The sequence below is a fragment of the Gymnoscopelus braueri genome (genome assembly GCF_963280865.1).
Source record: "Gymnoscopelus braueri genome assembly, chromosome: 17".
In the NCBI taxonomy this organism is placed as follows: Eukaryota; Metazoa; Chordata; class Actinopteri; order Myctophiformes; family Myctophidae; genus Gymnoscopelus; species Gymnoscopelus braueri.
In genome coordinates, this window is record NC_137617.1 from 37,270,124 (window position 1) to 37,298,083 (window position 27,960).

The 27,960-nt window shown below is 41.4% G+C and overlaps 1 protein-coding gene across 2 annotated transcripts; it reads right to left on the bottom strand.

Moving 5' to 3' along the window:
- Positions 1 to 1,865: 1,865 nt before the first annotated feature.
- Positions 1,866 to 27,960, bottom strand: LOC308104079 (uncharacterized protein). Of its 2 annotated transcripts, XM_080454359.1 has the most exons (7): positions 27,778 to 27,960; positions 26,399 to 26,532; positions 26,182 to 26,282; positions 25,502 to 25,647; positions 24,243 to 24,471; positions 23,026 to 23,246; positions 1,866 to 4,243 (listed from the first exon to the last, which is right to left on the bottom strand). In XM_080454359.1, the coding sequence occupies exons 2-7, from the start codon at positions 26,524 to 26,526 to the stop codon at positions 4,076 to 4,078; spliced, it is 993 nt and encodes a 330-aa protein (XP_080310485.1). In that variant the 5' UTR covers positions 26,527 to 26,532; positions 27,778 to 27,960; the 3' UTR covers positions 1,866 to 4,075. The 2 variants fall into 2 exon arrangements, with proteins under 2 accessions (XP_080310485.1, XP_080310486.1); XM_080454360.1 differs by lacking the exon at positions 26,399 to 26,532.

Below are 27,960 nucleotides of genomic sequence, written 5' to 3' on the forward strand. Positions count from 1 at the left end.
GCTTGTCGATCTGCTAAAATGTTTGCACCTATAATGACATGCCCAAAATACGGACGCCAGTTTGAAAGTGGTTGAGCACTACAGTGAAGGGGGCGGGGGGGTGGGGGGCTTCAACAGTAGTTCTATACTATTATCTGTGTGACCTACAGAGCAGCTTGTTCCGTGTGTCATATTAGAGGGGTCTTTCTGTCCGTTTTTACCCTGCAGTTCAAGTGTCCGTTCCAAAGGAAAGGTCAAACCATTCACCTGGACAGAAACCCCCTAGGGACGAGTGCTCAATGACCATCTCCGTGGCCAGAGGTCAGGGACGGACACCTGTTCTTACCACAGGGTCAAGACCTTTGGTTTTTCCAACTTACTGAACAAATAGGTCACCAAGTCTGCCTTCCTCATGTTCATCCGTATTAAAGTATTGACAGCTGACCTCAAAACTGCCTTGAAGTGAATCATCCATCGTTGATAGGTTTCACTATAGTTTATTAGAAGTGTATTATCATCACATGCATACATACGTACTGTATTTATTACCAAAGACCACTGGCTCTCAAAGTGGGGTCTGGGAACCCCCAGGGGTCCTTGAGGTGGTTCCAGGGTTTCCACTTTAAACAATTACACCCTATTTTATTTTTCAGCTATTAAAAAATTGCCAATCTACAAGCTTGCGACGTGTCGTAAGCTCTCTTATAGGGGGTCCCCGCAGGCAAAATCTTTTCAGAAGGGGGTCTGCGGCCAAATACGTATCAATTTGGGGGTCCTCGACATGGAAAATGTGAGAACCACTGCAATAGACAACTACGCGTCTCTAAGTGATAGCCGTGTATTCGACTAAAGGGTTCACAGAGAGACCCAATATCCGCTAGGATTTCCCTTTCAACAGAACCCTCATTGATCCAGCTTCCTCAGGAATTCCGAGTCAGATCGGTTTACCTTGTTAGCTTGTCGCACTGTGTTCTGGTCTGATCTCCATGTTGATTTCCGCCCTCCTGGCATCCCCTCCCAAGAGCGGGGCCGGCCACCCTACCTGACAAGAGTCCCCTTTGTCCCCGTGGCCAGCCATCCGTCCCTAATCCCAGCTCCTTGACCATTCTTGAAACATCATGCTTGCGTGCTTTTCAAAGAGCCACGGTGAGCCGCTGATGGACGTGCACCATCTCCTGGCCGAGGCTTTGAAGAAGCCCTGTTGTCGTGGAAGTGGTTCACTGTTAACAGCTCATCTTGGCCATGGAGACCTATAGTCACATAATGTGGAGTGGAGATAAGTGACGTACACAGTCGAAGCCAGTGTTAATTTAACTCGTAGAGTGTACAAATGTAACCAAATAAGAGCCGTCCATTTGGTATGCATTTGTACGTTCTGTAGAGTTACATTAAAGCTTTAATGAATTAAATGTTATCTTAACCAATCTGTATGGTCGAATATGTAAATGAAATGTACTGTAACTAGCACATAAGGGTGGTTGGAGCTGGCTAGTCAGACCCTGGATATCTGGTTGACAAATTGAAACTCACAAGTGCAATATATCCCCTTGGAAAGCAGGACCTTCCTCTTGGATGAACAGTAGGAGTCTGGGCATCCACATGGGAGACCTGGGTGGTTTGAATCCTGTGTAGGACATGAAACCTACGGATTGCAGCTTTAACACTGAGGACAACTGTGTAGTGTAAAACTTTAACACTGAGGACAACTGTAGTGTAAAACTTAAAAAAATAAATACATGGGGATTGACAGTCTACAAAACTGCACAGTGCCATACTCAAATAATAATAAAACAACACAATGTTTCACTAAATTAATTTTATTTCTTCTATCACCAAGTACAAATAGATGTAAACAGATAAATATTTGGTTACATTATACACTTTAAAAACGTAACGTCAAATGTGTCAATCATGCTTCTTAAGTTTATATTGAAAGTGCTTTTAAACATTTGACACATCAACCAATGAATAATGTTACAGTATTAGAATAAAAACCAGCATGCATCCATTGCTTTAAGAAAAGTTTCCCTGAAGAGTTCTATATAAATGAATCCTGGACCATCTTATAATATAGGATGCTAGTATTGTCAGTTTATCAAAATGATGTTGAGCACAGGGCTCTAAAGCTTGAGTTACGGTATATAGTTGTGTGCGGGTGTCAGACATTGAAAATAGCATAATGTACAAGCTTTCAATGCATCGCAGTGCGACACGTTGTAAGCTTGGGTAGCCTATGCTATTTTCGGTGCTCTACACCGGCACACAACTAAGTATAAATCTGGCTTTATTTCCTGAGAACAATTCAGTTCTGAGTGGGGAGAACTCATCACTACACAGTGTTAATTTAACTCGCAGAGTAAAATTAAAACTCAGGATTATTTATGAAATGATACAGTTATAGAGTAGACACACATGATATAACAGTTGCATAGGTCATACAAAGAAGCCCAAATGCACCCCATTCACCCTAAAATAGGTTTAACCACTTAACCCTATTTTATACTTCATTGTACGAGTGTCAGAAATTGCTGATCTACAAGCTCTGCTATTTAAAAAAATGTGTGAACATTTGTGAATAAATGTGAACATTTTAGCAAATGTGTCAGAAGAAAATGTGTGAAATCTGTCTATAATGACATGCCCAAAACAGGGGCTCTAGGTTGAAAGTGGTAAAAAACAAACAAACAAAAACAATCCCAAGTACTTAAAAAGAGAAGTATAGCGAGAGCATGAACCCTCTCAGAACAACCAGTCACACTAAAATAATATTAAACCTACAAATGCAAAAAAGAAAAAAAAGGTGGGCAGTGCTGTTTTTACAACTGTCAAAGATTTGCACCCTGAGGCTAATCATAAAGCAGTCATTTTTTTTTTAAGAAGTGAAGAGCTTTGAGTACTGTGTAATGCTGTTTCAGGTAGAGAGATGCCATGCACACAAGATACCGTCCAAACAGAGCGAGCTTGCCCTTTTCTATCAAATTAGCCAAAGGCACTGATATCTTGATGGAAAATAACTTCATTTTGGCCACTACCAGGCACAGTAAATAGAATTGCTAGCTGTTAGCGCAGCGCTACGGGTTGGGTAACTGATGGGAAGTAAAGGGTGATTTATACTTGGTTTGCGGATCGTGTCGTGCACCAAACATAGCGACCTACAAGCTCACAGCGTGTCGCGCTGTGACGCGTTGTGAGCTTGTAGAGCGGTTATTTCCGGTGCATGACAATGGCTTAAGTATAAATCAATGGGAACTCACAGCCACAGAAATGAATGCTGCTCGTGGCTGAGGCTGGGTGGGAACTCTTGAATATGTTATCATCCCCTCTCTGGGGTAGAGTATATTAATAAAGCACCTTACACAGTTGCACCGTCTAAACAGATTCTAAATTACTCCCCATTAAACCAATAGAGGTGATACGTTGCATAGCCCTCATTGCGCGAGAGGCCGCCCGTTTTTAACTGCCACTATTAACACATTATGCACTTCAAACGTGAACCACTTTGACACAATCAGCCGACGTAATGGATAATTAATGTCTGGGGTAAAGTGTGGGCCAGCCCTAGCAATTCAAAACAAGAGAAAGCTAATCAGGCTAATTGTCTGAGCCAATCCTCATTAACATAATATTGTCAGAGTGTGACCGGCCGGTAGGTGAATTAAGGGATGTTTATTTTCCCTAAAATTGCAGAATTGCATAATGTATGATAAACAATAAACAAACACGACACAGTGTAAAAGGCACTCGTAATAAAATGTAATTGCATTTTAAGTATCAATAATAAACCGAATAAGGAATTTGGCTTGTTGTATGATTTTGACAAGACGCACTTGTGAGCCTGTAATCAACAACAATTCCATACCTTACACAGTAAAATCTGTGTGTTAATTTAACTCAGAGTTAATAGACAACTTGGAGTTAATAAATCCTTAATAGATTAATTTAACTCAAGAGTTATATTAACACAGAAAGGATACAAATGGAACCAAATGGACCCTTATGGTTCCATTTAGTTCCATTTGTACGCTTGTACACTGAGGATTATACTATATGCATCGCAAGTGGGGCCATACCCTCCCTTCACCATTGTTGCAGGGGGTCATATGCTGAGCGTGATGCTGTGGATGTTGCTGGCTGGTATTTTGGCATCGGCGTCCTCGCCACAGATCCTGAAAATCACCTGGGTGTTGGACGGGATGGTGGTGGTGGCGTTCAGGGGTTTGCTCAACCAGCCCTGAGCTCCACGCTTGAACATCTTTACCGTTACCTGCAGATGGGAGATGGGAAGAAGGAGAAGAACAGACAATGAATGACCACCTCAACGCCCCCCTACACCCCGGTTTTACAGGGTCATCTCAGCTTGGATTCCCCGGGTAAGGTGAGGTTCACCAGGGTTCGCTAGGGTCCTGACCCTGACTGAGACCTTCTGACCTCCGTCTAGACCTCGGCAGACACTCGTGGCCTTCACCTTTCACCTCTACGTTTACAAGCTGTCACGTCTTCTCCGGCTCTTTAGATGAGAGTACCTGAGCACAATGGTTGTGAGGGCACTAAATTAGTTCTATACTGATTTTCTTTACGGAAGTAAAAGTAGCAATACCACAATGTAGAAATACTCTGTTTACAAGTAAATATCCTGTATTTTCACTCAGGTAAAAAGTGTTGCTATAATATATCAGTTAATATTATGTTTTTATAGTAATCTAAATCTGCAACGTAAAAAGTTAATAAAGCTGTCAAATACTAAAAGGAAAATATTTGTCTCTGAGATGTAAATACTCAACTAAAGTGAAAGTATAAAGTACAATACTCTAGTAAATGTACTTAATTACTTTCCACCACTGGTTCTCTTTCACTGAATGTACCACACACACTGTACCGATTTGGACCTGGCTATTGTGCTCTTGTATGGTTGAACTAACATTAAAAACATGTGTGTATGTACAATGTACTGAGGCGTCGTACATTAGTGCCAAGCAATTCCGTTTTTTTTTAAATATGTGACACCTGGGATGTTTCTGAAAGACTATGTTTTGCACCCTGTCCGTCTGTCTGTGTGTGTGTGTGTATGTCTGTCTGTCTGTGAACATTCCGAACAGCACTTCCGAACAGGCTCCCCGAACCGAACTGACGTCTGACAGGCAAATGTGAATTCATACCGCCACAGAACATTTCTGTATTCTGGAACGAAGACCCCGCCCAGGCGCCCACCACGGCTCGTGCTGTTTGTAGCGACGCGCTCAAGTAGCTTCAGTCAGTGTACGCTACAGCCAGCACTGCTGTCTGATGAACAACAGATGGTTTGCCCTTTCTAGCAATCAGGGTTGATTTAGTCGACTAAAACTATGGCGAATCTGTTTTGGCGACTAACTTTTTTCACTGACGAAAACAAAATAAAAACGAAATAAAAACTAAGCTATGATGACTAAAACAGACCAAATATATTGACAATTTTGTCAACAAATAAAAACTAGACTAAAATGTTAGGGAGGGACTAGTGGAGAAGAGAACTAAAAGACAAGTCATTTTATGTTTGGTTGCGCTCGAGTGTTGAGCTCTGAAAATAGCAGATTTACAAGCTCACAACGCGTCGCGGCGCAACGCGTTGTGAGCTTGTAGATCGGCTATTTTCAGCATGCAACCAAGTGTAAAATCAGCCATTATGACGCCATTATCCTGTGCCTACTACCTTAGTGATTGAATCTTTTATTCTATTTTATTTCATTTAATCGGCTGATTTAACAGCAGTTTTGGGGGCTGTTGGGGGCTGTTTTGGGCTCATTTTCATCCCACAGTACCTGCCTGTCTGCCACTGTGTCAAAAATGTATTTCTTTATGCAAGCCCCAAATTAATAGACACTAATTCACTCTGAAGTGTCTGACACTATTGTAACACAAGCCACATGGCTTTCAGCCAACTTACTGTATACTGTAAGCCACAATTGTGTGTGTTTGAGTTTGTCTTCTTCTTCGATCTGCCCGTTTTTTAAAGCAGCGTAATATCTAAAGTAAATGACACGCGGATGCGTGTCTGAAATTGCGGCGGGCCTTTGTTGGTTAGATAATTAGGTGAACAGTGAGTGTGTGCAGGTGCTGAGGGCACACCGCGGCGTGTTGGAGTTGTGTTATCAACTTGGCTCATATTCATAGGACCTCTGGGGGTGTTAGCACTTCCCATCAGCCCCCCGGAGCCCACCAACCTCTTCACTATTAAAATGATCATGTTCAATAGCAGACAAAGGGAAGAGGGAATGAATCTAGCATAGGGTGCCCCCCCCCCCTCTCCCCCAACTCCTGATGCTTATCTGCCTTTTGATGTTGCAGTAATAAAAGGCCTATTGGGCATCCACAATGACCCACAAAATGGACAGGGGCCGATACACTGGGGCTCCAACTGTCGCTGCCATTAACTAAAAGGCCCAGGCGTTACGGAGAGCCAGAGATGAAAGAAAAAATGATAATTGAAAAATTGCCTAATGCTGAAGTGAAAGAAAATGGGAACGGCTGAAAAGGCGCCGTGATATTCCGTTATGCCCTGTAAATGCAGCCAAACAAGAGACGCAGTGAGCCATTCTTTTTTTTTAAAAGCATGTGGTTCAATTACCGGCGTGTCTAAATGTAGTTAAGGTTTCCCCCCGTCAGGCTCAGACATAATGGGCCATTTTGATGGAGTGTTAAAGTGCGTTACGTCTGTGACAACCTTACATGAAATAATTAACGGTGGTCTATTCGAGATTCTAGAAGAATTAAAAAGCTCACAGCTGCAAAAAGGTTAATTTAATATTTATTCAGTCGTGGGGTGTCACTATATTTACTCAGTCATGGGGCGTGTGCCAGATTTTTTGGTCCGATCCTGATTTCGGAGAGTCCTAAACCACAGATTACCGATGTTTTGACCAATCGTTAATCAAAAAGTGCAAAATCTTTATATCAGTTTGAAAACATTTAACTTCATAAGCAAAAGGAAATAAATAAAAATAAACAAAAATATATTTTTGATAGATACAAAATAAACAAACTGAACTTTATTTAACCACTTAAAAGGAATAGTTCACCCCAAAAATGACTTATTTTCTATAAATTACACACCCCATGAAGCCTTGAATTCATGGAGATTTTTTTGTTTTTGGCACATTCCTGAGCCAATAATTTGATGACCAAAGCGTCTCCAAGAGTCTCCTACTGACCAGCCACCCCGTCATCAAATGATTGGCTTGATGTGACAAAACCCCAAAAAATCTCCATGAATTCAAGGCTTCATGGGGTGTGTAATTGATAGAAGTTAAGTCATTTTTGGGTGAACTACTCCTTTAAGCCCTAGTCAAAAAATAGTCGATCTAAAAGCTCACACATTTCACCTATAATGACATGCCCAAAATAGGGACACCAGATTGAAATTGGATAATAATCGGGACACATTAGCTGCATAATTGCAGATACTGTAAAAAAAAAAAGTCACATAATGGCGGATATATCGGCCCGACTGATATATCGGTTTGGCTAAACTTTTTTTTTCCTCTACAGCCCAACAGAAGAGATCTGTTCTGTTGGCTACAGACTTCTATATGACATCATTCAGAGGTTGGGGTGGGCGGTCTCAGAACTGATTTTGGGTGTTCGGTGCCTCCGAACTACCGTTCGGCTACTGTGATTGGTCAGACGTTGCTCAGACGTTCCGCATTCAGCCCAGGTTCAAGTTAATTCTGTCAGCAGTGATGCGAGTGAAAAGCAGAAATAGATTGGGAAGAGCCAACTTCCAGGCGGTACAAACGCCTCTGAAATCTCTCTCTAATGACCATTCATAAACACAACCTATTGCTAGCAGTGTTGATTTTGACAGCAAATTTTGATTTAGTTTTAGTCATAGTCTTTCGAATAAAATTCCATTTAGTTTTAGTCATGTTTTCATCTGAAATGTTTTAGTTTTTGTCTAGTTTTAGTCTACTAAATATCTGATTTTAGTTGACTAAATCTACAGTTGATGTAGTCGACTAAAATGTATTTTGGCGGATCTTGAATAATACTCAAAAAACTGTCAAAACTGGAGTAATTCTAGACAATTCAATCATCAGTTTGTTGTTGGAATGGCCAGAGCAATATTTCTGCTCAAAATACCTCCGACAAGATTGAAGGTAATACAGAAGAGTTCCAACTTCAGAATCCAGAGATAATGCACGACAAGAAAACCATAACAATGTAGTGTGATTTTACAGTAAGAGGTGAGGGTTTTTCTGCTATACCATTACATCAGACCCTCCTCCCCTCCAAAAGGCCTGAGTACACACACACACACACACACAGGAAGGGTGCGTGTCTGTGTCTTTGGCATCAAATCAAAGCGGGGCTGCAGGGCAATTCCCGTGTGGTCCAGTCTACCTGCTGCCTGCCAGCTCTTCCTCACAGAGGACCAAGGAGACAGTGTGTCAGCTAATGGGAGATGTCACTGCATGTAAATCCTAGACACTTGTCTCAAGTGTCTGAGGGATTAACTCGTGTATGAGGATGGGTGGGGGGGGTGATCTGTATCCAATCTACAACCGAGCAGCAAGGTGAAGTAAAGCAGTTACAGGCATACATCATGATCATAGGATATGTGCTTCTGGAACATACAGTACACTGTGATGCATGTAGAGGTCCATTAATCCCCCCGATTTTTGGGCGGTGAAACCGCCCCTATAAGTGAGGTTTGGATATTTGTACAACAAATCCTGCGCTGTGATTGGCCAAAAATGTACCCCGCCTAACCCTGCACCGTGATTGGCCAATCACAGTCTATTCAGGACTGTGATTGGCCAGTGTCACATGACACATGTGCATAGCCCTATATAAGAAACCATAACTTTAAAAAAAACATACATTTGTTTTTTTAAAGTTATGGTTTCTTCCATCATAAAGAGTGTTTCAATAAATGTATTTATTTTTTGTACATGATTGGTTGACTCCATTCAGTATTGTGATTAGCTAGCAAGACACCGCCCACTTCACACTGGGTGTGATTTTTTTATTTTATTATTTGATTTAGAGCAGTGCTTCTCAAAGTGGGGTCCGGGAACCCCCAGGGGTCCTTGAGGGGGTTCCAGGGGGTCCCCAGATAAATGATGGATAGTTAGGAACCAAATGGACCCTTATGTGGCTGTAACTCTGAGAGTGTACAAATGGAACCAAATGGACCCTTACGGGTCCATTTGATCCATTTGTACTCTCTCAGAGTTATGGTGGTCCGTGGTCTAATACAGGGGTTCTCAAAGTGGGGTGCCGGGACCCCCAGGTTTCTATAGGCCTATACATAAGCTATTTAAAAAAAAATCTTGTCAGTTTTTGAAAATGTTTGAATATTTTTATAAATTTTTACCACCACAAATCTTGTATGGAACAAAATCTTTTCAGATGGGGGTCCGCGGCCAAATACACATCAATTTGGGGGTCCTTGACTTAAAACAGTTTGAGAACCACTGATTTAGAGGAGCCGTTTTGACGTCGTTATGCCAATTAACCCTCCCCACACATTTCTGGGTTGCCACTGCTATTGTGCCCTACTGGCTCACCGGCCAGTGAGGAGCCCCCACCGGGAGCACATAGTGCCTCCGTCCTACTCCTCCTGTTCAACACTCCCGGCTGACAGGTGCCGCCCCAGCCCCAGTCACTTATAGCGCAGAAACAAAGATCAGGGTTCACGATTACCTTTAGCGATTTTTCTGAGCTTCCGCAATGCAAATAAAGGCATCAACCTGTATGAATGAGGCATCAATAGTTTTGCAGTTTTGTATCATTTATTTGCCCCCACCCCCCTGCTGTGTAAAGGCCTTTATTGGGAGAGGATTGCCTGCTACATCCTGTAAAATGTATAGCTGAACAACGGGACAAGCCTGAGATAACATGAGTAGCACTTTCTACCTAATGTGGGGAATTGTCTTTGGCTGCAGTCTAACTAAAAAGGCATCAGGAGAAAGCACATACTTTTCATCGTGTACATCTGAGATGCTGTTTGATGTGTTTCCAGCACTTTTTTCACTTTCGCACTTTTGTTCTCATTCTGCATACTTCTTAAAAGTAATAGTTGATTATGTTATACACAGTAAAATCCTGTTATTTTATCCATTTGTATACTCTCTGAGTTAGTGTACAAATGTAACATTTGTTCACTCTCAGAGTTAAATGACACAGGAACTTTTATATGAAGTTCAGGCACCTTATTGTTAACTTAATCTCAAGTGCAATCAGCTGCCTACCAGGCAGATAAGACGTAGCCCTACATTTAACCGAAACAATGTCTATGAGTATTGTCCGCAGGTCTCAAAATCATCTGTTCAAGCACAGACAGATCCTGGTAACTAAGTGTGCATGTACATGTATATATTATGTGTGTTTGGGGGGAGGACAGGACCCTTGGGCTAAGGGTGGGAGTCAGACAAAGGCCTCAGAGCTCACCTAACCATGTCTACCCCTGTTCCCCCTGTTCTCACTTTCTGTGTCAGGGGAGCTGTCTGAATGACATCACTCCTCACATTTCACAAGAACACCGAGCTCTTTCCTCTTATTTACCGTCTGCTAATAGTCATAAATCCTGCTGCTGGTTCACTCTTCACCTTTTGACCTATTTTAACCAAAGATGACAGCTCACTCCCATTTAAAAAGACAAAAAAAGAAAAGAAAAAGAGAAACACCTCTTACAAATGGCTGCTGGCAATCTTTACACCCCACAAATGGGGGACCAGTGCACTCTCGTCTTTTCTACCTGCAGAGTCTCGAATGGCAGAAATTCACCATCACAAACCCCCCAGTTTGATATCGCCGCATTCATATCTGAAGAGACACATTAACCCATTAAGACCGGGAAAAGCAGCTGTCATTTTAGATTTTAACCACTTTAACCATTATTTTATACTTTGGGCTATTCAAAAATAGCAGATATACAAGCTCATTTTTGCAAATCTTTGAATATATGAATATTTGTACTCAAATCTTTGCTTTTGGGGATTCTACAAATGTCTTCTAAATCCTAACAGTTTTTTTTTTAAAGAACATATGTTTCTATAGGCATCAGTGGTTCAATTTGAGTAAAAAATGTTCGCTTGAAAAGAAGAAATAGGAGATCTACATACAGTACAAGCTCGTAGTGTGACACTCGGTGCCGCGCTATGAGCTTGTATATCTGCTATTTTTGAATAGCCAAAGAAATCTAAAAATTAAACAGATGCATTCTCGGTCTAAAAGGGTTAACACAAGGATTCTCATAAAACATCACAAGGTATATCAGTTACCCTGTGACATGCATTTTAGATTGTATCGGTGTATCCGCTTTTATGTTTATCTCTAAACAGAAATTAGTCCTCTCCGATTATTTATAGGACTGACTAATTAAAATGTCTGACAGGTCTGACGAGCCGTGAATAATGTCTGGAACGTTGTAACTTGTTGATATACGCCGCCGGTGTTGCGCACCGGAAAATAGCCTACTTATAAGCTCATAACATGTCGCGTCGCAATGTGGTTGTGGGCTTGTAGATCGGCTAATTCTGGTGCGCGACACCGGCGCACAGCTAAGCATAAGTTCAGTTTAACTGCGTATTAGGACGTGTCACCGCCTGTGTGTGTTGCCATTCACAAAGTTCAGATTCTTTCTGCTGATAAACTTAAAGAACACGAGCAGGGGTATCAGTCATTGGGGGCTGTTACCTGGAGCCATGGGTGCAGTATTTCAGGTGAACTCGGAGTGAGCGTAACGCCACACCGGCCTCAAGAAAGACGGCGAGCTCTTTGTTCCCCCCCCCCCCTCGCCGTGTCTCATCAAGACACAGATGCAGAAGGAAGGAACACCTGAATAACATGCCTCCGGTAGCGCAGCACGGCACAGCACACCGTTGCCGACAAGTCGAGCGCATAACGGGACCAGAAGCGGTTGGTTGTGAAAAAAAGAAAAGAAAAAGAAAGACATGAATTTGTGTCATGTCATCTCGATGTATAATGATAATTGGGTAGATGTTGTGCGGTTTTGGCACAGCGGATAAATATTAACCTGCAACACAGCAAAGTGTATAATATCTTCATTTTGGTATTAAAGGGATAGTTCACCCCCAAAATGACCTTTTTTCTATCCATTAGTCACCCCATGGAGACTTGAATTCATGGATATTTTTTAGTTTTTGTCGAATTGTCGAAGCCAATAATTTGATGATAATCGATAGAATAAAAGTACATTTTTGGGTGAACTATCCCTTTCACCATTTAAACCCTAAATGATCAGGGTTAGGGCTAGATGACAGCTCACTCCCCTTAAAGAAAAATAGAGTGTACAAATGGCTGATGGCAATCTTTACTCCATAAAGGGGACCGGTGGTGTCCTCATCCTTTCTACCTGTGGGGTCTCAAATGGAGAGATTTAATTTACCTATAATTTTGCCTATAATGGCCAAAATAGGGACGCAAGGTTGAAAGTGGTTAATTCAGAGAGTGTCAATTCAAGAATCACCCATTACAACGCATTCTATGAGTCTACGCACTGGTCATCCGGTGAGATGACAAAGTTAATATTTAGTCGGTGACATCACGGTCTAGCTCGGTAACCACATTTGCTCAAAGCTACGACCAGAAAAAAAAAACGAAGAAAGAACTGGCTGGTTAACTTCTGAATAGCTCTGCCTGTTGCTTACAACCTGCCTCAGCTAACAGGAAGCCATTAGAGTCCCAGCAATAGCCATTTACATCCATTCACCCAGCATCTGACTTTATTTCCAGCCACATAAGTGCATTTTCTGTGAGAGGTTAAAATATGAATCCCCCGCTTTTTCTCTTCAATAGGTCTGGTCGTCTGGCTGACTTGAGGGGCCACGATCTATGACTGATTTAATTTGCCCTTCACAAACATGTCTAATGACATTACCCCCAGAGCATACACTGACTGCCCCCATCTGACTCCATTAGCTCCCAAATCAGGTTTAAAAGACCATATTGATGCCGCCCGTTATTAAGGGTGATTATCAAAACAACGGACAATGGGCCAAAGTGTCTGCTAACTAGTTTATCTGTAATTTCACATAACTGTAACAGATGGCAGGGCCGTCAATTATATATACTGCACTGTACCTGCTACATACTGACTGTATACACATGACAGCAGCCCGCTGTCGGGATATGCAGTGTGCTGTGCGTTAACCCATTAAGACCGGGAACGCATCTGTGTGTTATTTTTAGATTTATTTTGCTATTTTGGGGGGGAAATCGTGAACATGTGCACAAATCTTTAGTTTGACTATATATATATATATATATTTTTTTTTTAAAAGCGAACATTTGTAACTCAAATCTTTGCTTCTGGGGATTCTACAAATGTCTTCTAAATCCTATAAAAAAATTAAAAAAAGAAACGTATGTTGCTATAATATCAGTGGTTCTCAAACGTTTTCATGTCAAGGACCACCCAAAATGATATGTATTTGGCCACGGACCCCCATCTCTAAATCATTTGTTCCAGGGACCCCCCAGAAGCAAAGATTTGAGTTAAAGTAAAATATATATATATACACAAAGATGTGCACACATTTTCACAAATTCTCAAAAATAGCAGATCTACAAGCTCATAGTGCGGCACTTGGTGCCACACTATGAGCTTGTATATCTGCTATTTTCGAATAGCCAAAGAAATCTAAAGTGACACGGACGCGTTCCCGGATTGAATGGGTTAACCCTGGTGGCTTGAACAGAGCCACACAGCGATACATTCTAGTGCTTTCTTTTTGCTCATATAGGCGTGCATATGGACACAATACCCACCAACTCAATTAGAATAATAATTGAGTAAATAATTGGATAAATATCGCACAGACATACATACTGTACACATAGTATATCAATAAATTGCACTGTGTAATGAGATTAGTTTAGGAACTGAGAACTTGTCATGCACAAATGACCAGGTGGTCAGTGACTACACTGTGAAATCAATCATTCATTCATTTAACTCTTAGAGTTTACTCAGAGGATACAAATGTAAGCACATTTGCTTACATTTGGATATTCTCAGAGTTAAATGAACACTCAGGATTTGACTGCATCTGCATAATGCATATGACCGACCACCATACTGTTCTGTCCGCTTCCCCATGCAGCTCTGGTCTCCTCAATTAAGCAGAATAGCTTTTGAAACGGTAATTAAGAGGCTCTGCTCCACTCACTGCTCTCCAGTATTCATGCCTTCCCAATTGATCATATCTTACAACATACAGATATGGTTTTCACTGTAATATCCTGAAGCGCCCAGAGCAAATAGTCATTATCTTAGAAAGAAAGCTTTAATTTATATATGAGTAATTAATGTTCTGGACGATAAACCAAAAACTAAAATCAATAAATTAGGCTACATCTAATACTTAATGGTACTTAGTAGTGTATTCAAATTATTAGATATTATATTTTTAAGAGACAGCGTTTACTTTAACCATGTAAACATTTTATCTATACCAGAAACCAAAAAAATATCAAGGCCAGATAACAGTTAGACTACTACAGTACCACTTCATTAGGTTTGATGACCATAAACTAGAAATTATGCCAGGTATCACAGGCTAACTTTTATTGTAACTAAATCAATTTAACACATTTTAACCCATTAAAACCGGGAAAGCAACTGTGTCCTTCTAGATTTTAGCACTGGCTATTAAAAAAAAGCAGATATACAAGCTCACTGCGTGGCACGAAGCTTGTACATCTGCTATTTTTGAACATTTTTGAAAAATCTTGAAAGCGTGAGAGCTACTGATTCAGAGGGCAGTTGTAGAATCAGCCTCAGGTCTTAATGGGTTAATTGCTTCACAATTGGGACCATATAAATTATGTGAGAAAAGCCTGTGCTCTAACAAGGATACGCTGAATAAGGACAACCACACAAATGATGCACATACATACTGTGCCATAAGCTTCACACAAAGTATGCCACAGCATACAGTATGCATGTGCCTAGCGTACTAGTGTACTAGTTCTTTACCTAGTACGAGTGCAGTGCATTAAGTACCGCAATAAATGTGCTCGTGTGCATATCTGAATAACTGTCAGAATCGAATAGCCTTTCATATAATTAACTATTAAAAGAAGTGTCTAAACGCACTATGGATTTACCACATTCTGACAGACGTTTCATAATGTGAATTAATGTTTGACAGCATTTTTAAACATGTATTCAAATTTATTGAAACTCAGTCTCCATTACAAATGCCAATATGCTCATTCCCGCCCTTTGTATTAAATATGAATGCGTAAAACATGACCTCTATGTGTTGATGTTTAACTAAATTAACAAAAGAGTGCTTGAAAAACCCTCTAGAATGCCAGGCATGGCGATCCGGTGGGTGAATTTCGAGAAAATACATTGAGTCATCTTCAAATCGTCCAACGCAGAAACTCTTTGTGGGACACTTCACAGTGGCTTAGCGTGCGAGTGGAAAAAATTAGATTTGCTAAGTTTAATCACACCTATTACACATATTACAAGGCTGCTTTCATCAATGCATGCCACTGTACAAGTGCTTGTACGCCGGTGTCTTAACTAGTTCATTACAGACACTTGTGGTCCTGCAGCACTCATCTGCTGTGTAATTGCATTGCTAGCTTTTCCCTGTAGCTTCCTACACACACTCTGGTGCAAATTATTTCCAATACCAGTTTCCCTTCAAGAGCTATATTGCAATTACAGAAATCTGAAAAGAGTGGTAATTTCGTCACACTTTTCTCATCTGTTGAGAAATGCCTGCAACTCTCCTTTGTTCATGGGAATTGTACAAAACAAAACTTTCCCCCACAAAACAGGTATAGAGCGACAAGCGCTGAGTGAAAACAATTAAATGTACACTATAAATGAGTGTTAATCTAAGTGAGAGTGTAGAAATGGAACCATATGGATCGGTTCTTACACTCCAGAGGTCCTTACACACACCAAGAGCGTTTATTTAGTGCGCTTAATTCACATTAATTTAAACTGCTGTTTGTGTCATGAGTACATCTACACAGAACGTGAATTATTGTGTGATGAATAAAGTGAATTTATTATCAAAATCATTTTTTCACCCGAATAAAAGCATCAACCTGTATGAATGAGGCATCACCAAATTATTAGTTTGATGAGAAATATTCACCGGCAAATATTCATACAGGCCTTTATTCGCGGTACGGAAGTTCAGAAAAATAAACCTTGTTCCTAATAAAAAACTATGTTGCTTTATCGCCACATTAATAGTTCAGTTTCTGCGTGAATATACTCATGAACACTCATGAACATATTGTTGCAGAAACCTTCTAAATCCATATTTCAACAGTTGTTTTTTTTCCCGCAAATGAATGCCCTACTTCGTCATACTACAGTGTAATACAAAAGTAGCAAAAATAACCGATCCACAAGCTCACAACGGGTGTGCGCTTGTAGATCTGCCATATCTGCTATTGTTGAAAGTGAAAGTGGTTACGTCTGTCTGTGGATCTTTATAAATATTGAACACGGGTTCCTTTTTCCATTTCCTGAAAAAGAACAGTTTTGGACATACAGTATAAGGTTTCTTTCCACACGACAGCAACGATATTTTCAGGCGAATTAATCGCACACAAACGCCCCCCCCCCGGTGTGTCCTTACAAACATTTATAGTTAAATTGACACTCAGGAGTTGCAGTCTGAATCTGTAACATAAATATTTAGCTGTTGATCACCCATCACGTCACCAGAGATGTGTGTTACTGTTTCCAAAGTAAACTCAAGCAAGTCCACAGACGTTCAGTGAATTGAAGGGACATTAATCTCTATACGCCGTCTTTTGGCTGGGACATTCAATTCATAAAAAACATGATGAGAACAAAACAAAAGCCTGATTGTTGTTTTTTCCACTTTTTTTATACTGATCACTATGATGGATTTATAAGTCTATATATCATTTATTTTTCATCAGCAATCACTCATTCATATTGAAGAAGTCATGGGTATTACTCAAGATATTTCTCAAAATGGCTACCCCCCCACACACACACATGCACGCATCGCACACACACACACGTGCGCGCGCACGTGCACGTGCACGTGCACGTGCACGCGCACGCGCACACGCACACACACACACAGTAACCAACACAAGCCACACCGGCTGCCAATATTATCCATTTAGACAGCAGGCTTCAGAGGCTCTGCAAATAGCCAGCTCCTGTCCTTTTGTGTGCCTCCATTCATTAACAGCACAAAGCGCTTGATGTGGCTCCTCTGTGCCTTTTCAGCGCTCTAAGCACCGAGCGCGCGGCGCGCACCACCCTGTCCATTACGGGGCCTCTGACACATGCGTCCTGGGAGAGAGCCAAGCAGTACGGTGAGGAATGTCAGCGAAAAGAAGAGTTCAATTAGCTAAATCTGTGTGGAACCTGTTGCCCAGTCGGTCACAGAGACTTTGATGCATCCCTGGCAACAAGGTAAATATACCATATTACAGTGGTTCCTTTTCATATCAAGGTCCATTATTTATTCGGCATTTGAGCCACGGACCACCATTTGATGAGATTTAGCCTCTCACACTGGTTTCATTTTACACTCTCAAGAGTTAAAGATCTATAATGGTCCATTTGGTTACCAACTCTCGATCATTTAGCTGGGGTCCCCGCAGGGGCGTCACAGGGGGGGTGTAAGTGGGACTGAGTTACTAGGGCCCCCCCAGAAAAAGAAAAAAAAAGAAAAAAAAAGTATTTTTTTGTTCTTTTTTAAAGAAAAAAATCATATGGGGGCCCACAGTGAATCTTTGTCCCCAGGGCCCAGAATTTGGTGCTACGCCCCTGGGTCCCCGGACCACTGGTTGAGAACCACTGCCATATTATAATCGGTCTGGCCGATAGATTCTGCCATAGTTTGACTTTTTGACAACATCCGTAATCAACAATTATGCGGTCGATGTGTAGTTTTGAACATTTTGTAATAGGGCTTAAGTGGTTAAATAAAGTGATGTTCAGTTCATGTGTGTATTTTACTGATTACATCAATTGCAGCTGGCAGGAACAATCAGCCAAGCCTATCAACCCAGTTTAGTGACTTTTGTCTTCAACCTTTTGGCCCTCTGCCATGCAGTCTCACCTGACAATCCTTCAAGGGATTATAATGAATGGTATTAGTAATTTAGACTTCATATTTCATAACAGGACCCGATTACACGACAATATTTACATATTTGCTTGTGCCTTGTAAAATTAAAGTTAAAGGTTCTTTGAATGAAGTTTACTTAAAGCGGCACTAAAAACTATTTTTTTATCAATAAAATGTGATTTTGTCCAATCTGAATGGTAGAGTATGTTAATACAATATTACTTATACAATTGGGGTGGTTGTCTTTTGTCTCCCTGCTCTCTTCTACTGAGACATTTAGATCGTGTCAAAGGTCACGTCTCACCTAGACACAGGATCTGACACGAATTTTGACCTGATAGTCAAGATTCAATTTATCCCCTGAGCAAGCATTAGCTCAATGGTAAAAATGTCAGCACTTGCGCAGGAAACAGGGTTCAAATCCGGGGTAGAAGAGGAACGTTACATAGGGCAGCTTTAATAAAAAAATCTCTCAAAAAGTTACTTGTTTGTAAGTTAAATGATCTCAAATACTTTAATCGAATCAACGTTTTTCAAATAGAAATTTCCGATCGAGACAAAAAGTTCTCTGGCAACAAGGGTGTGATTATTTGTACCAATACCTGTTATCTATTCCTTAGAGAGATCTTGTAGATGAATTATTAGCCTCCCCCCCCCCGCCCCCCGACTGGTGGCTTTGCCTCCATGAATCAGCTGAGCGGTATGGTCAGCTTACGGCCAAAGGAACTCAAACTGCTGCTTCTCAAATATGCAATTAGGAACACCCGCTGGGTCGACTGTGATTCAGAAGACTGTTTTATTACAGGGTTCTGTTTCAGCATCACCACCACCCCCACATTTAGACGGGACAGGAATCATACAAATTGAAAGAAAAGGAAAGTGTCTGAGATGCGACACGTTGTGAGCTTGTAATCACCCATTTCCTCTATTATTTCTGAACAATTTGGAAAGATTCAGAAAGTATAAAATAGGTGATTAACACTCATGCCATATCACAATATTATGATATCCAAAATCCCAGATAATATCTGATCTCATATTACAACATCGATATAATATCGATATATATTGCCCAGCCCTATGGTTCTGTGAAAGAGGTTACTAACGGGGGAAATTTAGATAAGCAACATAAGTGAAATGAACTCCCTTTCCGTTCTTCACCCCTCCCTCTCCCTCCCTCTCTCGATCCATACAAATTGAATGAAGCCGGGCACCGCGGTCTAAGAATATAGTCCCATAATTAATAAATTACAGCCACTCTACTCAATCATTCTCCACTTTGGGGACACGACCAGACCTCCCACTCTCTCCACAGAGTAATTGAACGAAAAGCCCACAGAAAAACACACTTTATGGCCTGCGTGGTGGTGGGCTTTGTGCACACAATCTGGTTGGTGGTGCCCATTCCTTGCATCCAAACAGATGCCCCCGAGTGAAAACTGTAGGTCATATCACAGCTCTTCTTGCACTGTGTGTTTACAACTCAACAAATCAAAGGCATGCCTTATTTCTAGGCTCTGAAAATGTGCCTGGGGAGCGATCAGGTTTCCTCTCACACCATCACGCTTTCCCCAAGCAGCTGCTATACACACTGGCTAAGAGCTATTCTTTTACCAAGACGGAACGACTAGACGAGTCTTAAGGGATGTAAAAAAATATATACAAATTGTTGGTTATTACAAATCCAATAGCCTAATGGAAATTAAGTGCTTCCTTCATTCTTTCCTGCTAATTATCAATCTCCACAACGGTTTAACAACTTTAAAGGGATAGTTCACCCAAAAAAACTCCAAATTTTCTATCAATTACACACCCCATGAAGCATTGAGACCGGTAGGAGACTCAATGGAGACTCTTGGGAGTCTCCTACCAGGGAGACCGCCGGTCATCAAATGATTGACTTAGGAATGCAACAAAAACAAAAAAATCTCCATGAATTCAATGCTTCATCGGGTGTGTAATTGATAGAAAATAACTACTCCTTTAAACCTACAGTGTCCCAAGCTCACAACGCATCGCTAGTGGAGATGAGCTGAGAGGTACAAAACATTGAATTCATGGAACAGTTACACAGAGAAATGAAATTGCGCCATGAGTTCAATTTCATTTATCTGTGAAATATGAGGAGAAGCGTTTCTCGCTCCACGTTAGAAGGCTACACTGCCTCCATTTACAAACATATTTCTTTGAGAATAATATATTTGGTTGAAGCCCCAACGTGTCCCCTTGGGCCAAGTCCAGGGCCCCGCTTGGAGACTGTCTTAATGACTTAATGATGTTGGGGTCACGGATCGAATATACGGGCAGCTGGAGGGGACGACGACAGTGGAGTGTCGGGGGGCCAGGCAGGCAGGCGGGTGGGTGGGTGGGTGGATGGGTGCACTGGAGCCTGTGTGGAGTATGCAAGGGGAGCACCAGCTAGGCTTAACGTTTAGGTGAGGAGGCTCTGAGGGTGGGTGCCTGGGTGTTCATCTGTAATGGATGCTGTGGTTGGGTAATTCCCACTGCGGCGTTAAGGAGTCTGACCTCTGTCTACGTCTACCTTCGTTTTTTGCAAGAAGAAGACAAATGTGAGCGGCAGTCAATCCGAATCTGCACCGTAAAGCAGCAGGGGAAACAACGCGCCAACACATTTGGGACATTGTCTGATAGAATGTGCTGCAAGTATGGCACGGTCATTTTCCAGATTTCTTTTTTTTACAGATTATATAAGTGCAGATATACATTGAAATCTGAGTTAAGTAGAAGGTTGGAATGTTGTTAAACCTCAAATCAAGAAGCTGAGAAAAAGCCTGTTATCTCACACCCCTGACTAGTGGTTAGTCTACTAGTTTAACCCATTAAGACCTGAGGGCGATTCTAAACATGTTTTCTAAATCCTGACAGTTTTCTGAAAAACGCATGTTTCTATATCAGTGGTGCTCAAACTTTTTCATGTCATGGACCCACAAAATGATTATGTGTTTGGCCGCGGACCCCCATCTCAAAATGTGTTGTTCCAGGGACCCCCAGAAGCAATGATTTGAGTAAAAAATGTTCGCTTCTAAAAATATATATTCAAAGATTTGCACAAAATGTTCAAGATTTTTCAAAAATTGTAAATCTACAAGCTCATAGCACGACACGAAGTGACGGTCTTGTTTTCCTCGTCACATTTGAATGCTTCTTGACACATTTTCACAAAAACTGAGCATTGGGGCAAGCGTTATTGTCCATACACGTAATAATTAGTGCTTCATTTTCAGGTGCATCAATAAAACCGCTGATAATCACCGCCACACAGTGTCAAATCAGATTTGGTCTACTGGCACCTGGAGAGGAAACATCCAGCACCATCTTGTTCGCCAATTAATTACCTTGCACTAAAAACAGCCCACTCTAAATCCCAAACACGGGCCAATTAAATAAATAAAAAAGTGAATGGGTGCAAATGCTGCTTTTAGACAGCGCTTATGTGCAATTACCTGCCCATTCAATTCATTCAATCGGCCCGATGAATGCAGATAACGAGCGTCTTGCGACCGCATTGGAATACTTACCTCAATAAGAAACTGGCGGCTTGGAGGGCCAAGGGAGCAATTCATGCTCAGCGTGCAAATATTAATGGAAGTGATCTGAAGCAGGCACTGCGAGGCCAACGGAGTCTCATTCTGCTTCTCTGTGATAGTAACCCATTAAGAAGTGAGGCCGATTCTACAAATTCCTTCTAAATCAGTAGTTCTCACACTTTCAAGATTTTTCCAAAATGTTCAAAAATAGCAGATGTACAAGCTCGCAGCGCGGCACAAAGTGATGCGCTGTGAGCTTGTACATCTGCTATTTTTGAATAGCCAACACAAAAATCTAAAATTTGATCATCCATGATCACAAATATTTGACCAAAGATTTACCAGATGAAATAAATTAAACTTCATATCACTAAGTCTTGTATTTGGTTAGACTTGGTGTCAGACGTTATTTCCTCACTGAGCTACCACTCCTCATGTACAGTACCACGTTCTAGATCTCGAGTATTTATACTTGATTTGAACACACAGTTACACAACTGAAGACCTTGTAGTAAAAGTCAGTATTAATGCATCAGGAAAATCCGGAGAGGTAAAGAAGACAACACTCGTCTAACAATAAACTGTGAATGATTTGGGGATGGGTCGATGCCTGTAACAAGGGTGGTAAATGATGGCACTAAATTCAGTGGGACTCAAATTCCATTTCATGGAAGTGAATTTCCCAAAACTTACAGCACTACTGCCACCTGCTGGTGTTCAGAGGAAATGTAAATCAGGCTTTTTTTGTTCCTCCAGTGATGCTGCAATACAACAATTATTGCCACATGCTACCCCTTAACCTCTTGTCCCTGTTTTGGGCATATCGTTATCGACACAAAACGCTGTGAGCTTGCTGATTGGCCATTTTTGTTATATTTTGGCTTAACCCATTAAGACATGAGGACCCGATTCTAAAAATGTCTTCTAAATCCTAACAGTTTTCTGAAAGACTTATGTTGCTATATCAGTGGTGCTCAAACCTTTTCCTGTCAAGGACCCCCAAACGTATTTGTATCTGGCCGTGGACCCCTATCTCAAAATACTTTGTTCCAGGGACCCCCAGAAGCAAAGATTCTTGTTAAAAAAAATTCGCTTTAAAATAATATATAATCAAAAGATTTGCACACATTTTCACGATTTTTCAAAAATAGCAGATCTACAAGCTCATAGCGCGGCACGAAGTGAGCTATGAGCTTGTAAATCTGCTATTTTTGAATAGCCAAAGTATAAAACAACAGCTAAGCTGTTTAAAATCTAAAACGACACGGACGGTTTCCCGGTTTCAATGGGTTAAGTTCACGTGTCAAGTTAGAACGCATCCCGGGTGCCAGTGTGTTGGTCACCATCGATCGATGTACAACATACATGATCAGCCTGATTTAGCTCTTCACGTCACGTGAACTAACCTGAGGGGCGTGGCCCAGCAGGGCCCACAGCGTGTCGGAGGACAGGGCCTTGACCCTGGAGAACTCCAGCGTGTCCGTCTCCTGGCGGTTGAGAGCGACGAACTGGCAGCTTTGGTAGTCTCCCTTCAGCTGCTCCCCGCCATGCAGCTTCACCAGATCCCACGTCCCCACCCTCCTCAGGAGGTCCCGCACCGCCTCCATCTGCCTGTACGACAGATGACCTGCCATGGGACGATATCCATCAGGGCACACTAAGTATTCCCATGCATCACACGTTATACGCTGATCGTGACATTATATGGACCGATCATAGATTATGTTGGACTGTAACTGTACATCATCTTCACTTTATCCACAAGATGAAGATCTTCTTGTACCGGGAAAGCATCATGTGTCATTTTAGATTTTAGCGTTGGCTTTTCAAAAATAGCAGATCTACAAGCTGCGAGCTTGTACATCTGCTATTTATGATTTATTTTTGAGAACTACTGATTTAGGAGGCATTTGTGGAATCGGCCTCAGGTCTTAATGGGTTAAAAGACCATACCGGTGGTCTGACCACGAGTCGCGACTCACGGTTTACTACTGTCTTTTTAAAGCAGTGGTTCTCAAACATTTTCATCCACATTTATACTTATCAGGTCATGGCCGCTCATTTGAAATGATTTTGCACCAGGGACCCTCATAAGATTTTTTTTTATTATAGATTAGATTTAGTACAGACTTCTTCAACTGTGGAGAGAATGAAACCTATGATCTGAACAGTCATTCTTATACATTCTCTCGTTGGGGACCCCCTGGAACCGCCCCAAGGACCCCAGACCCCCACTTTGAGACCCACTTATTGTGCTTTGATTGATGTGAGGAATTCTGTTCATTTGTGTTTTATCCTTTGGACAGATTATGTACAAATGTTCACGCATGCATTCGTGTCAATAAAGTGCAGATTGATTTGAAAGGTCATTTCACTTATTAAATGTGCAATGATGTCTAACTGACGCAATTATTCAGGCAAGTTTGAGGTGAAGAAACACACAATCTAAAAATAAAGCAATTCATGGGAAAATGGTCTACTGTATATGTACGATACAGTATATGGTTGAAGCTGTGAATAGACAATGACATGTATTCATGCTGGTATGGTCCTTTTAACATTACTGCAGATCTAGATAATATTACAACATTCCTGAAAACACATAAAAGGTGAATCCACTCACCAGACAGCCAGGAAGGCGTGACTGCATCCGACATCCAGGCTACGTAGCCTTCCCTGAAAGAGGCGAGGAAAGCGTCTATCTGGCCGTGGGAGACCAGCTCCCTCCTCTTCTTCAGCTCGTCGTCGAGCTCACACTCTGGCGAGAGGAAGATGACCCTGGGGAAGAAGAGGTTCTGGCGTACCGCCACGCCATTCCTCTTCAGATGCTGACACAGGTCAGCCGTCTTGGTCTGGAGGGGGAGACAGGTGATTCGTACTTTGTTGCATGCCGGTGTCGCACACCGAAAAAAGCCAATCTACAAGCTCACAGCGGTGTGCAACCTAAGTATAAATCAGACAAAACACTTAAAGGTTGTGTGAGCCGTAGAACTTAACTGATATGTATTCTTTTTTCATGAACAACAAAGGTTTCAAAGACAATGTTCCACTTGTTCTAGTCAAACTATGTGTTATTCAGTGTAAACCTGTCAGTGGGATGAGGACCAAAAAGCAGTTTACTTTTCAAATCAGATTTCAAAATCAGCTGCGATAGGTTCAGGTGGATGAGAGGTGGATGAATAATGTAAATAATAAGATGAAGGCAGCTTTTTGTTGAAACATTGGCCTTATCTTTAAATGATTAGATAAGCATATGCGCTGGAACGGCTACCTCCTCCAACCCGACTCCCGATAAAGATAGATGGATGGATGGATGGATGCTAGAATGTGTGGTGTATTCTCCTCAGTATTTGGCTGATTTCTCTGGCCTGACCTGTACCTTGGTACAGGTCAGGTCAAGGTGTCCATTTACTCCGTTCTCAAGTTATACAGACATTATCTGTACTCAGAATAATGTCAATCATAATAGAATGGAGCTGAGCCTTTCTATCAGTCAATTCTGCCAAACTGCTGGCCTTGTGCTAAATTCATGATCTATAGTGATGGAAATGTGTGACTCCTAACAGACTCGGGGCACATACGGTTAACAGCTGCGTTTAGGCACCTGCCTACTTTACTTTCTGACTGTGTTAACATAATAATAGCTGTTTAATTCAAGAGGCCCCATTTTGGAAAGGCTGGCGAGCCTCACTGCCGTGTTTGTTTAATGTTATTTCCATACAAAATACTCGGCGCAACTCGACATCTTTAGCACGGCCAGATGCAAATCTGATGAAAAACCACTGACTGCACTTTGCAACAACCTTGGAAACAAACAGTTTGTTTTCGAGGGGTTTTTCGAATGCCGTTTCTTAAACTTTGAGCAAAATGTGTCATTTTTACCGTGATGGCTTTGAGAGGGTCCTCCACCTGCTCGATGGAAGTGTTGAAGGTTTGGTCCTGTTCTCTGTGCTCCACATGCCAGCTGTGTCCTTGTGCAGACACTCTGCCTTGCCAGGGCTTGGCGTCTATGCAGAACACACCCTGGCCTTCGGGAAAATAGACAGACAGACAGGTTATGGAGGAATCCAAACTGTTCCATGTCTGTGCCCTCAGTTTTACCGTGAAGATAACGTTTAACATGTCATGATCTACAAGCTCACAATGTGTCGCATCGTGATGCATTATGAGCTTGTAAAACAGCTTTTTGCTATTTGTAAGTATACAGGGCTTAAAGGGCAGCGGTTCCGGTAGGAGACACAAAGAGTCTCCTTTGTGTCTCCTACCGGCACCGCTGCCTACCAGTCCTCTGGTCATCAAATTATTGGCTTAGGAATGCGACAAAAACTCCATCCATGAATTCAAGTCTCCATGGGATGAGTAATCAATAGAAAATAAGTCATTTTGGGGGTAAACTATCCCTTTAAGTGATTAATGGATTTCAGATTTATTGGACAGCATAGTGGAGAAAGACAGAAAAGAGGAGGTACACTGTATGTAGTCAGGACACCCTGAACCATAGGTGTTAATAATAGTCAAGGTTATTGACCTGAAGTATGTCCATGTCATTTTCTGACACCAACCTGTGAGGATAACGACACAGATGTCATCTTTGGCTGGTTGAAGCTGGTTGGGAATGCGCAGGCTGCGGAAAACATTTTCCTTTTTCACCCCGGTGAATTGCCTTGAATGTACATACAAGCAACACATGAAAAAAAAACACCAAACAAAAGTTCTGAAACAGGGTTAGAACGAAGGTTGTCTTTATTCACAACAGACCCCCCTCTTCTGCCGACATACCTGACATATTTCATAAAGTCATGTAGGCCTAGTGTTTGTGCAGGCTGCGGGCTTTGTCCTTGGGATATTTGCTGGGCCCCTGAGCCTGAATGAAACTGGGCAAGCCGGCTTCCAAGCTGTTCGAGCATTCTAGGCTATATTTGGAGCAACAAGAAACAAAGTAGTAAGGGGCAAGGTGATGGCAAACATGTTTGTTAAAGGCTTGATTCTGAGTTACATTAAGTGTCAATTAAGTCAAAAAGTCCACAAGTCAGTTACCTCAAAGGATATGCCAGTGCGTTGGAAATTGGTATGAATTGAATGTATTTATTATTATTGTTGAGTTTATTTTTCTGCTACCGCTCTCCCAATAACATGTGGCACACAGACATGTTTACACACAGATACTCTGGACCACAATAAGCTATTCAGCTTTTTTTTGTTTTATCCTTTTGACAGCTATGTACAAATATATGTTCATGTTTGCATTTTTGTATAAAAAACTTCAATCAGTTATCAGTAAATCTATATATCAATCAATCAAAGCTACACCCACGAGACAATGCAGTATCAAGCATGGTCATAGGTCAATGGCATTGTGTTGTTTGCTTCTTTTGTTAGTGTGAAGTTGCTTTGGTTGACTATGTGTTTTGAAGACAGGCTGCTACATGAAGCTGCTGACCTAGTGGTGTAAAGTAACTATGTACATTTACTCAAGTACTGTACTTAAGTACAATGTTGAGGTACTTTTACTTTACTGGAGTATTTCCAAATGTCAGTACTTTTACTTCTACTCCACTACACCTCAGAGGCAAATATTATACTTTTAAGCCACTACAATTGTTTGACAACTTCAGTTACTAGTTACTTTATAGATTTTGATTATTATTACAAAACATACATTAACCACTTCAGCTCTGTATACATTTTGGCAATTTGAAAATATTTTCTAAAGATTTGTATACACTTTATAAATGTGAAAACCTGTGAAATTAGACATTCTGCATAATGAGTACTTAATACTTTTGGTACTTTAAGTACATACTTTTGTACTTTACTCGAGTACATTTTGAATTCCGGACTTGTAACAGGGTATTTCTACATTGCAGTATTGATATTTTTATTTAAGTAAAAACATTTGAGTACTTATATACCATCCCAGCAGAGAGGGCGCAACAACAACATCAACCCTGCGTCGCTGCGTGTCAAACTCGCAGTATTAAAGCTTTCGTGTTTCATATATCCTCCATCTCACAAACAATGCTGTCACTGGCCGAAAACTAAAGATCTACAAGCTCGACATGTTGTTAACTCTAAAGATCTGCACTTTTCGGCAAGCGACACCGCCGTACAACGGGGTAAAAAACAGGCTTTTAGAACAAAGAAAACATTATACATACATCGAGTTCTTCTTGTAAAAACGAGACGAGACGAGAGGTGATCAGCACTTTGACATGGTCCCTGTCGCCCAGATGCGGTTCTTAGAGATTATATTATTGTTATTTTCCAGGATGATGAGCTTAATGTGTACTGTAACTCTAACCAGGAACGCTGTTTCACAATTCCACTATTTTCGGGTCAGC

Bases quoted from the DNA above. Each gene is read 5' to 3' on its own strand.
- LOC308104079 (XM_080454359.1), bottom strand. From the start codon at position 26,526: ATGCTCGAACAGCTTGGAAGCCGGCTTGCCCAGTTTCATTCAGGCTCA. The intron at 26,283-26,398 runs GTATGTCGGCAG...TGTACATTCAAG, and splicing joins GACTTTATGAAATATGTCAG to GCAATTCACCGGGGTGAAAA. The intron at 4,244-23,025 runs GTTAGTTCACGT...TCCCATCTGCAG, and splicing joins TGCTGGGCCACGCCCCTCAG to GTAACGGTAAAGATGTTCAA.